Consider the following 12874-nt stretch of genomic DNA (forward strand, 5'->3'; position numbering starts at 1 on the left):
TCAAGGTTCTGCGCTTGATCGTTTCCATCCTTCATCGAGCAGGGGCATAATTAGGTCGTAGGTTTTACCCTAAAGCTTTCATCGTCCTACATATCATAGAGAAGAAGAGATCCTTTTGTTTCTGTAGTAGAAAGATGGGCCTACGAAGAAAATTCTTAAGGTTCAGTGGAGTACTTAAATAAAAAGAATGAAAGTGAGTGTGAGAGTGAGAAAGGAAAGAAAGAGAAAGAGAAATATGCAATTAGGAACTCGAAACAAAAGAAAAGAAGAAATAAGAGGGCCTCTAGTAATTGATAGGGAAACGAGCCGCGTTTCGAGACAAACGAGAAACACGCTTTTTAGGATTAGTCGCAGCTTCGACCTAGCCCCCAAAAAATATAACTAAATGGCACTTTCTAATGTGCACCCTGAAATTCTTCCCTTTTCCTTAATTATCGTGAGTTCTATCCCTAAATATCAAAATTTTGCCTCGAAAATTCATTTACCAATAATATAATATTAGTAATACATCTATTAAATTTAATTAATTCATTCTAACGTTCAATTTTTAATCTTAGATCCTTTTTTAAATTTTGATTATTACTTTACGATAACCTTATGTTGTAATTAGAGCTCTCGACAATAATAAAGGAAAAGGATCTGATGCAGCTCATCGAATCATTCAGTTTTCCAACATATCCATCTTCTGACCTCGTATTTTCATAAATCAAGACATATGACATGCACATCCTCATCTATAAGGTTCGTCGACAAATTATTTTCATAATCAGACTGATCTACATCGATCTCATACTGTCCTTATTCGATAGCTACTATCTTACAGTATTACAAAGGTCGGATTCTTTTCTCCTTTTTCGTAATTCCCGCCAGAACCAGAAACATTTTTATACAAAGGAATTTTTATGACCCGTATGAGCGACAATTGTCAACCCTTTCACATGAGGGTTTTTTTTCTTCTGATATCGTTTATGGAAACAACTCCTATTGCTTTCAGATTGTTTGACAATAATCGTGACTGATGAATACTTAGAACGATAATTATTGAGCCCGAGAACTTCATAAGGGAAGAAATACTGATAAAACCAAAAAATAAAAAAAAAAAAATTTAAAAAAAAGAATAGGGATAATGATGAAAAGTTGAGTATTAATTACTAAAGTATGCGCAGATAACTGAATCACACGTGTGGAAGGGATGAAACACTAAGACAAATTTGTATTTCAACAAATGGTTTTTTTATTCATTCCATGTTAATTGACGATTTTGTATCATCTTTATTATGATTTATACAGATTAATATTTCATAGGAATCTCTACGTAAACATGTATATATAATCAGTGCTTAGATCATCGGATCTCCACACACAATATCGCTGTCAATCACTGTCATGTGAAGGGAGAAAAAGTGAAAGAATAAAAAGCTTACGATTATTTAGAGAGGAGCCTGTGAAACTCTCTGTTAATAGAAATAGCGTGGATGAATAATTGCAATTCACTTGTTGTATCATACACCTTGATTGAGGAAGTCTGTTGCACATTGGTTACTGTTACACATAGAAGAAGTTTAATGTTGAACACTTTAGCCTGATATCATCGATGAGACTCCAAGCATACACACAATTTAATTTAACGAAAGACTAACTTGTCAATGAAGTTAATGATAAATTTGAAAGAGCTTTTTCGTTTATAGCGTTTAAATTCTTGTTAAATGTATAGCCCACTGTGCAACCAATTTCCTCAGTAATTTTAACATCTATAGGGGATGATTGGTAAACAGTTATAGGAACGAATGAATAAGAGTGAGAGGCAAGCATACGTATCTGGGTGTGGATGAGAGAAACAAGAGCAAAAAGACGATACAAAGAAGCCAGGCGATTAAATCGCCAAGAGAATTGAAAATTCTAAGTGTATAAATATATTTACAAAATCGAGTGCATCGAGTGCATCGAGTGTTATGTGTGTAGAAGAGTCAAAAGATGAATGACAGAGCGAAATAATAAGCAAGGGGAGAGAGTAGTAAGCTTGGAAGAAGGCGAATGAAAGTTTATGTGAATGTAGAATAGGTAAGGAGAAACTAGAAGGTATAAAATACTAATTTTAGAAGGAGGAAAGGGAAAACGTAGAGATACTACGAAAGAAGGGAAAGAGAGCGGATAGGACAGTGATACGAACAAATGATGGATGAGTGCTATATCAGTATTTGCGCAACAACAAAAAAAAAAGTTAAAAGTCCCAACTTAGAAGCGTATCATGAAATAAATTTGACTCGAATTTCGAGGATCGATCGATCCTCCGATCGAAGCTGCTGAACGATCCAGAAGACGAATGTGTGGCTAAAAGTATGAATGAATGAGCAAAAGGGAGGGAGGGAGGGAGGGAGATTATATATATATATATACATAAGACAAGAAAGAAAAATATATATATATAAATTATACATATAAAAATGAAGGAGAAGAAAAAACAACTATCGTTGATCGCTATACCAAGCAAGTAGATATATATATATATATTATATTGAAGAATATATAGTAGCGTGTCAGTATAATTAATTACAATTTGTAAGTGCGCGTCGCGGCGCGCTTTTACTAGAGACGCCCATTGACCGCTCATGCGAACCAGAAAAAAATCAACTATGAAAGGAAAGAAAAGCATCGATGAGAGTGTGAACACAAAAGATAGTGTCGAATGGGAAAGTAAATGAAAATGCGTATCTTGTGTGTGACAGTGTCAATTGTAAATGCGTCCGGCTTTCTAGAAATTTTGTCTTCATCTAGGGATATTTTTCTAATCATCAAAGATCTCCCTTGAAATTTTAGATCTTACAGTTATCAACAGAAGATTCATCATAAGTTGGTAGAATATCTAAGTAAATTTTCCTTAGATCAAAAATGTTACTAGGTATCTATAATAATTTTTATTTTTTAAACGTTGGTCAAGCCGGACGCACTCCAAGAAGATGTAGAAGCACAGTACGCGGATACAAGTACAGCAACTTCAACACCAAAACGAAATAGAATTTCCTGCAATATAACAGAATTTAGATCAATTATGGGAATTCTTTGTAGCTAGAGATTATAAAATATTCGTATTCTTCGCTGTTTTTGCGTGTCACGCGTATTCGTTTGTCCAAGTCGCTTTGAGGTCCGCATCGTAACGAACATTCTCGCGATAAGAAAAGAAATCTAGGGATAAGATGAAAAAATCATTATGGAATGGGTAAAAACTCTGTTTTTTCGATTTACGTTATGTTCAGTGTGTTCACACGTGACCGTAAGATTTACGCGTTAATGAGCCAGGCACAACGGGTGAAATGGAACTTCTGCTTTCGAGGACTGACTTTTTTATGTCGTTCTAAATAAATAATAATTGTAATGATAAAGATAATGATAACAATAATATTAATAGTAATATCGATAACGATAATATTAAAGAAAAAATAAATAAATAAATAAATAACGATGTGTGCGTTCGAATTGCTAATAATAATTAATAATAATAATAATAATAATACGTATACTTTAAGGCACGTTTTCACCCGGCGTGTTTGGCCATGAAACCTGTTTTCCATTGTTTGTGAAAGATTTATTGCGTCGCGACGTTATCGATCTTGATGACGAACGATGTTTATTAATGATTCAAATGATTATCAATAGTAGAGCCCATTCGAGGTAAAGAAAGCCCTTCACGCTCGAACACCTAGTTACAACGATCAATTTCGATTTTATCATTTTCGTTTTGCAGTGGAAGCGGGTATACAGAGTCATCTAGAGAAAAATGAAATCGTATGAGGATTTCCCCGAGTTATTAAACATTATGTGTGAATAATGAACATGAATATATTAACAACAGAGGTAAAAAGTGGTTCGAGTGAGAAGGGTCGATTAGTTATTAATTAGCCAAGAATCGGTTAAGCTGGAGGCCACACTTTATTTTTGTTTCATTTCACGGCAAGTAGACCATCAACCTAATCGATAATATCATTAAAAAGAAGTAATAATAATTTGACTAATTTCGAACCAAACGAAATACTTCAAATTACAAAAAAACATGTAATTTCATTATTCTCAATAATATAAATAGTTACTAGAAATGGAATTCTAGATATAGGGAATATTAAGTATACGACATTTTCTATCGTGATCACTACTTCCGTTATCGATCATAGGTTGACAGCCTGCCGGCCATAAGGTGACGCTTGATAGCGAATCGATAAATCTCGCGCAAGTAAATGAAAAGAAAAGCAAAAAAAAAAAAATGGTAAAGAATAGGGTTCTAACGTCACCGATTCCGGTGATAATTTAGTCAGTGTTAAGTCCACATTAATTCAAGATGGAGGATCGATGGTATGCGCGACCATCGATCGAATTATAAATCAACAGTAGGACATATTGTAGAGCGTGAGAATTTCAAAGAGGTAGTACTACCGTTGTTCCGTTGATCGTTTTTAATAGATTTTATTATGCCGTGACCGCATCGCGTGCTCCTGCTAAACGTTCGTTTCATTGCTGAAAGGTAACAATAAATAATTGACTTATTAACAAACAATCATCCGGTGACCTTCTTAAATATCTGTAATTACCCGATATTATTCTGTTCACGTTAACAATGTTACTATTTTTAATTTACTAGGGGATTTTGGGAAATGCAACATAAGTCTTGGGGAAAATAATTCCAGAGATTGGTAGAATGTATAATAGAAAGTATAGACAGTTCTTTTGTAATTTAGGAGAAATTCTTGCTCCTGAGATTATGAAGACTTAAAGAATTTAGTCAATTAGGTGATCTTGTAGGGTATTTTCCTCAGGCATGATTCCATTTATCCATATTAGATTTAATTTTAATCACTCTATTCAATATTTAATCAAAATTTGCTTGAGCAGGAACTATAAAATTATTCCAAAATCAAATTTGAATTTTAATTAAATATTATGCAATATTTTCTCTTTAATTTTTAGTTACTTCAAGGAATTGTTCTCTCGTGGAATAACATGGAATTCAGTTTCATCTACTGCTATCTAGAGATATTATGCATAACTTGGTACGACCACCAGGTGCTTCGATCAGATCTGGTAATCTGAAAGAATAAATTCCCCAGGAAGATCTATATCGATCTTCCAAAGAGCAGATTTTAAGTTTTTGTATTTTCAGTAACAAAATGATAATCGTGAGGTTCCACGGGACGCGGCCACGCCTAGCTAGGACTATTTTTCTAAGTTGCAAAGCATAATAAATTAACGATGTTGCATTATCGTTATTAGAGTATATTATAATGTACATTGATATTTTAACTAGCCGAGTAAGTATGAAATAATGTTACAAATCATAGTAGACGAGCTCCATATAATATACACACATATATATATATACATACATATATATATATACATGTAGGTAACCTTGGTTGCGATCGTCAGCTATCGACTAATCGTGCCGGTTCGCACTTGAGGTCGGTGCACGCGCGCGCACTGCGACGCGCCAATTAGCCTGATATATCTATCAATAAAAACTGAAAACGACGGCGAATATAACACGTAAATGGGAATTAAAAGATCATGAGATACGATTTTTTGCGAGTCAAAACACGCCATTTTGAGTTCCAGCATCGATCGATTGGCGATCGAGAAAGTACAATGGATGCGATTTATCTGAGGGAAAAAGAAATATCCTAGACGCGCGTACTACGAGGCTGGAACATTAATGAGCGTATGCGTGCGTGAAATGTAAGAGTGATTGAATACGAATGGGAAAAAGATATGATTGTGGTCTTTGACCAGAGAACAAAGAGAATTAAAAATATGAATCGTTTTGTCAGTCACCTCACTTATATTATACAATGTCATATTATTATGCTGCCATATGATATAAATATATGTCTACAATAAGGAATATATTACTAAAACATTATAAATAAATATGTTATAAGTAATTACATTCGTGATCGAATCCCTTAAACTCAAGGATTTCATTCCTTTTTCATTCTTCCATTTAGAGTTTTATATTTATAGAATGAATTGTTAGCAGAATATAGTTGAATATTTATATAAATACGAAAATTTATATTTTCTAGTAATATTACTTTGAATAAAAAAGTATTCCATATAGAAACGACGGGTAATTTTACATTTCCCGCCACGGTTTATAAGATATAAGTTAGAAAATGTATCACTGGATGGCGCTTTAAATAACCAAATTATTCTGTGGTTTGTACAACTAATAATGAATGATTTAGTGATCGATGACCCTTGAAGATGGGAGTATGACTTTTCGTTGTAGTTTAACATAACCTCTCTTTTGCAATGTCTAAAATCTTTAGAAGTTCTTAAGATATGTGTGAAGTGTACAGTATTGTATTTTTATACGCTTCGTAATTATCAGTCGAAGTGTTCAGTCTATGTTCTTTTTCATACTTTGCAATTGTTTAAGCGAATAAGCGTATACTTTGAGGTTATGAATGACCTTTCTGTATTGTTTATGAGAAAATACATTCTCGTTTTAAATGTACGTAAAAATAGCGTACAGATTTGCGTCACTTGATTGAATAACTAGATATGATCTCATGATTCTACTCACATTTAATTTTCATATTTGCAGATATTTTTATTATCTGTAACATATATAACTTATATTTTATTATGAAGCGACGTCAAAGAAGGCCTGTTTTAGAACTTAATCAATCGCAGTCCGGTTTTCATGGAGAACATTTACAAAGTAAACACATATATTAATTAACAAATTTTTATTATTGCATTATATCTATTTTTAGATGATAAACTGTTACAGAAGTGCATGGCATTAGAGAATTTTATATATATACAGTAGCATTTTGTAATTATACATTCAATTTTATTAATAAAAAGAAATTGTTAATAAAAACTCGTACATAGATTTAAATTTTATGTAATATGTCTTATCATTACCTTTTTTAGACAAACACAAACATATAAATAGTGATTATCCTGGACAAAACATACCTACAAATCCTCTGGCAAATTTACTTTGTCACTATAATTCAGATAGTGATACTGAAGACTCAAAGAAAGATTGCAAATTAGATGATCAAGTTAATAATTTTTTTAAAGTAAGTAAGGCTTCTCATGATCATAATTTTTTGGAGAACATTAAAAAATGTAAGATCTTCGAAATTTTGTAGGAAATCCAACTGATTGCACCCAAACAACCAGTCTCAAATGAATCTAGCAATGTTGCCTTAACAACAAATTCTAACACACGCTTAGCACATTATACAAATCAACAAGCACTCAGTAAGATACTATCATATCTTAGAATTTAGAAAATGTCTTTGCGATACTTTGTAGTTGAATAATGAAAACCATTTTAGTGTGGAGAGAATGCTTAGATGAATCTTCAGGTTACCCTTACTATTGGCACATTGAGACTAACGAAGTAACATGGGAAATGCCAGATGAATTACGGTACTTAAAAAACAACATTAAAACGAGCTCTGTTATAAAACCACTTTCAATGCAAGAGTCTCATTGGGTTGATTTCTCATCAGTTACATGTAATTGTATTTTGTTGAATTTTTATTTTGTTCTTTAACAGATATGGATTCTCTAATCGATAGTATGGAATCTTTTTAGATCAACAATCCCATGAAAATATACCAGAAGGTATGATTCCCCGGGAAGTAGTGGCTCGAAATCGTAATAGGTATATTTGCAATGAGACATTGCAGAAGCCAGAATCTCAAACTGATCCAGACACTGCTAACACATCTGATACTATGGATAATGATTCTGATGATGGGTATAACGCTAAGGCATTAATAATTTTAAATCTCACTTTAATAGGTTACTTAAAGAGAATAATTTAATGATTTAGGAAAATAGAAATGATCACATCCTATGGGAGTGATGAAAGTGATTCAGATACAGTGGATGAGAATCGATCAAAGAACGATATGAAAGAATCATCGGTGAAAAGCACAAGTACAACACCAAAATTGAAATGCCCTGAAAAACTTTCTTCATCAACTCCTATAATCCAACCACAATTGCTGACAATTTCTCAGAATCCAAATCAGATGTACGAAAACAAAGGTACTGTAGAAGAATCAACAGTAGAATCTGTGGACTCAAAACCATCTGATGATACAGAGGCTAAGTACTTAATAAACCAAATTAAACAAGATACTGTTCAAAAGACAGATTATACGGATAAAATTAATAATGATAGTCGATTGATGAAAGAATCCATAACAAAGAAAAGCAGTAATAAACACAGTGTTGACTCCGATGTAGACTTCCGCATTTCTTTAGTGCCTGGTTACGATGAAGATTCAGATGTTGAAGAAGAATCTGAAGATAAACAGGAGAGAAAAGCTCTATTTCCAATTCCTCAAACCAAAGAAACCGTGGAGAGTATGTTATTAGGTAAAATTGATGGTGATCAAATAGCAGAGAGTAATGACAATGAAGAAATTAATAGCGAAAAGAAAAACGTACAAGAAGATAATGACGACATTCTAGAAAGGTTAGAATGTAGAGATGATTCAAATACTAAAACAGAGGAGGATACGCAAAAGGGAAACAAATTCGTCGATAACGTACATGGTCGGAATAAATTTTTTCAAAGGAAAAAACGTATTGCATTTGATGGTAAGATATTTTACAGATCAATAATTATAACACGAATTAAATTAAAATTCACTTATTTTTTTAGTTCCATCTACAAAGATAAAAACAAATAATGATAATGAAACGAGTAAACTGGAAGTGGAGACCCAACGCGAGGAAATGAACTCTTGCGACGAGCATCTTATTGAACCTCAGGTTGATCAGCAAGAAGAACCAAACACTGCGAACGAGAACGTGGAAGAGAATGTTTCAACTTGCAAAGATGAATCAAATAGTACTGAAGGAGAAACAAGTACATCAGAAACGAATGGTGAATCCAGAGAAGATGAAGGGGAGGTTAATCTACTATCCCAGATCATACTTGAGAAATTAAAGTTTCTATCAGAAGGAAAACCAGGTGTATCGCCAGTTCAATTGATGTCTATTCAGCTACAAGTAAATAAAATTCCTTTTTACATAGTTATAAGAGATCAACCAATATAATGTTGTATCAGATAAAATATAATGTTGTATGTATGAGAACGAACGTATGTATGTAATGAACGATATATTGAATATTATGTTGCAGACATTGTTTGTTGCATGGGAAGCAGGTTGTTTAGAAAAGAATTACTTGCGTAGATGGTTGAGTGACACCAGTCACGAATTGGAACGCTTGGAACAAGATGCAGCACCACCTGGATGGCTATGTCAGTGGGATAGGTATAGTATACCATCTAAAATTTGTGTATTTCATATAAATAAACATAAATCGTACCATACAAGATATCGTGTATGTTATACACGTCATTATTCTAAAAATCTTCAAGTCATGTAATCTTTGCACATATCATTAGCAAGACACTTAATAACGATAACGAGTGAGAATTTCAATCTTTTTGTTTCAAATTAATTTTCTTCACGAGATCGTATCTTAAATTTAAAAGACGAAGTATTTTTTCGAATATTTTTTTAATTCCTCTCATGATTCATAGTAAAAGAATTGAACGAACAATTGTCGTATCCTTATTAAGAAACTTAATCAATTTGATTTTATCAATTTCAGAATAAAACATTACGAAATTCTTTAAAGTTTTTAGGATCATTAATTCTACTTACGTCCCTTAAGGGACAATATTTTTATTAATTAAATTTATTGAAAATTATACATGAATGTGCAAACACTACCGGGTTATCTTATAAAGTAACTAAGTAATAAAAAGATAGGTTTGTGTTCAGAGTGGAGCCTCAAAGACCAAATGTGCATTATCTAAAATTATGAACGAAGAATATATGTGGAAAAATTAACAAACACTAGGAGCGTTGTTTAGTGACTTAAAGCATGAAGATTATATTATCCAGTATATTTGAACACTTCAAGAACTAAACTTCTGAAATAACTAGAGTCAAAAGCTCACCTCAACAAAGTGCAGAGACAGAGATTGTACCAAATGGATAAAACCATCCATTAGAGACGCAGTCATGAAACCTGAGAAGTATTTGAAAGAGATCTTAAATCATGTGAGTGTTAACAGACTTAGTAACCTGAAGGGATAAGTGATAAAAGGGGATGGTCGTTGCTGGAAGAAACCATTAAATATCAAAAGAAGCTTATACCAAATTAACTCAAGTTCTTCTTGGACGAAATCATACGAAGGAACTAGGAACCTAAAGAAACTAGGCATCATTGAAAAGATTTATCAAGTCATTGAAACAAGTTGTACACAAAGTTGTTGGTCAAAGCATCGAAGTAACAATACTTGTAGACGATCATTACATATATATCGTACGAAGTTTTCATTTCTCTACACTACATTTTATGTACATGTTTTTAATGTCACGTATATACGTCATTTGTTAAAAAAAAAAAATACATTTCATGAAAAGTTGTATCTTCTACATGTTTAAACAATTTGTTGAAATGTAACAATTAAAAGGCGCTTCCCTTGGTTCCTCAACGAGTGCACGTCGTTGTATATCTTTGAAAGTCATCCTCAGGCCTTTGCGCCCTTAGTTACACGCATAATCAATCCGCTTAATATTTCGCTAGCGTAACGCAGATATTGTCGACGTAATTCTCAATGTTCGAGTTTGCGGAAGACATCGCCTTCTATGTAACCGCTAAGTAACACTTAATCCTTTTATAATAAAAGGGCCTCGCTGACTTAATGGCACACCGAGCTGCAGGTAGGAGTATTAATTTTTTGTTTTCTAGCTAATAAGTTGCTTCAGAACTCAGGAGGACGTTCTTTTCATGGAGTAACGTCTTTCCAAAGTTTATCAATGTAAAGAAAAAAACCATGCAAGTAAGTCACTTTTATTCGTCATTGTGCTACATCCCTTTGTGGGCTTTTTTCCAGGTCGCATAAGCGATATTATTACCAGAACACTGCCACTGGAATTACACAATGGATTTATCCGGATACTGGCATCGCCGGTGGAGCTGAAGAGATGGAAATTTGTTCCACGCCTCCTCCAGCTGAGCAAGAAGATATTATTATACCTGGTATGGTGAAGTTTTGTGATATAAAGTTAGACCCTTAATTTATTTAGTGAATAATGTATGCTTCTCTTTGATAGCAGAAGAAGAAGGACTAAGATCAAAGTCAAAGAAATCAGAAGGTGGAGAGACAACAGAGGACATAACGATGCCAAGGAACAGCGACATAGAAGCTCCGCCTCCACCCCAAATTTCAAATCCGAGCCCACCTCCACCCCCAAGAATTTACGCGGAGGATTTGAAGAGGGACAAAAGGAAACAAGATAAGTGCAACGACAAATTGGATGATAAGAGATCACGACTAGGAGAAGGTGCATCCTTATTAAATCAATTTTTCTTTACACGCTTAGGTATTTTAAATATAAATTGATATATTTCTTTCCGCAGAGGGAACAGCAGTCGCGGAAATAAAACCATTAGAAAATTCTGTTGCCCCATCCTCTGCCTTACTGTCGCCTCAGCCTGCCAATCTTGCAAACGTAACTAGCGCAGAACCCCTGCCACCAGGTGTCGATTTAACAGAAGCACCTTATGAGATACCTGCAACTGCCCTGAAGAGAATTATTTATGGTGCTGTGCAGTCACAAGGTGCTGCGCTCTACGATGCAACTGCGAGAGATCCGACAGTTCCTATTCTAAGTCATCCAGCGACCATAGTACAAGAACATTATCTTCAATATCCAGCATATCATCAACACTTACACGCTGTATGTTATTAAATATACTAATATAATCAGGTTACTTCTGTAATTAATCTTGTTATATTTATTGTTAAATAGCCAGCGGCCTTAGTACTTCCGCATAAGCACAATGTGCAGCCTGCGATTCAGCTAATACCTGACTACTCTCCAATATATACGAATCATAAGGTCATTGAGAAGCCACCAGTTAAAACAGCGAAAGAATCTTTAGTGTCTGCGCTAGATTCATTTTACAATGACATTGCGCGAATAGAGAATACGGGAATGGAGAAAGTTCCTCAGAGACAAGATACTACGACGGTGGAACCATCGTCCTTACCAACAGAGGAAGCCAAATTAGAGACAGAGCAAGAACCTATCCCTGTTGAGGCTATTGTGAAAGAAAAGAAAAGGAAAAGGGTAAAATATTTGAATAAAAGAAGTAAAATTAATTTGGTATATATAGATTAGAAAGAAATTACATTGTGTTATGATTTCAGACAAGGATTGGTATTAGTAAAAAACATAAAGAAGTCTCTAGTATGGTTGCAAAATGGCAAAAGGTGCAACAGAATTTCGAAAATACGTAAATTGGTTAGTTAATCTAATATTTGAATGTTAAATATTTTATATGTAAAATTTGTAATATTTTGAATATTTATTATATGTAAAACTTTAAATATTATTTCCAGCTGCAACTTGCCGATATTTAGATCACTCAACACAAATAGCACACTGTACTCCCGCCAGTATAGTGATCCCGTACCTGCAATTAACTTTATTATTCTCTGCGCTCCCTTTTCTATTTTTAAAATTTGACAAACTTACTATAAGAATTGGTACGTTCTGAAAAAAGAATGTAAATTTTGAGGAGTTATAGATATGGTTTTCTTATCATTGTGTACAAAGTATAGGCTGATCTCTTTTAATGCTCATCAACTGTGAGAGAATAATATTATCGCGATTTATAAGCATTTGAAATAAAAAAGTATTGTAATTTAATAATCAATTCCATTGTCTTCGCGTATAGGTTTATATGTACTATGCTTTGAAGTATTTAGGATTTATTTATCCTCAAATATCATGGAAGAAAAGTGTTCTCCCATCCTATATAATT

General features: G+C 33.5%; 1 protein-coding gene and 1 long non-coding RNA gene across 5 annotated transcripts; both read left to right on the forward strand.

The window, feature by feature from the left end:
* Positions 1 to 2392: 2392 nt before the first annotated feature.
* Positions 2393 to 5385, forward strand: LOC139994814 (uncharacterized). Its single transcript, XR_011801759.1, has 3 exons — positions 2393 to 4513; positions 4957 to 5070; positions 5150 to 5385. It is a non-coding gene; the product is annotated as an uncharacterized lncRNA (long non-coding RNA).
* An 830-nt stretch (positions 5386 to 6215) lies between these two features.
* On the forward strand, positions 6216 to 12762 carry LOC139994804 (uncharacterized). Of its 4 annotated transcripts, none has more exons than XM_072017747.1 (16): positions 6216 to 6499; positions 6593 to 6709; positions 6782 to 6826; positions 6928 to 7079; positions 7152 to 7263; positions 7341 to 7523; positions 7603 to 7768; positions 7844 to 8619; positions 8684 to 9033; positions 9167 to 9300; positions 10938 to 11083; positions 11158 to 11388; positions 11465 to 11784; positions 11857 to 12177; positions 12258 to 12351; positions 12450 to 12762. In XM_072017747.1, the coding sequence occupies exons 2-15, from the start codon at positions 6634 to 6636 to the stop codon at positions 12345 to 12347; spliced, it is 3102 nt and encodes a 1033-aa protein (XP_071873848.1). In that variant the 5' UTR covers positions 6216 to 6499; positions 6593 to 6633; the 3' UTR covers positions 12348 to 12351; positions 12450 to 12762. The 4 variants fall into 4 exon arrangements, with proteins under 4 accessions (XP_071873848.1, XP_071873849.1, XP_071873850.1 ...); XM_072017748.1 differs by having other exon boundaries at positions 11161 to 11388; XM_072017749.1 differs by lacking the exon at positions 6782 to 6826 and having other exon boundaries at positions 6217 to 6499.
* Positions 12763 to 12874: the final 112 nt, after the last annotated feature.

Source organism: Bombus fervidus, chromosome 15 (genome assembly GCF_041682495.2).
Source record: "Bombus fervidus isolate BK054 chromosome 15, iyBomFerv1, whole genome shotgun sequence".
Taxonomy (NCBI): domain Eukaryota; kingdom Metazoa; phylum Arthropoda; class Insecta; order Hymenoptera; family Apidae; genus Bombus; species Bombus fervidus.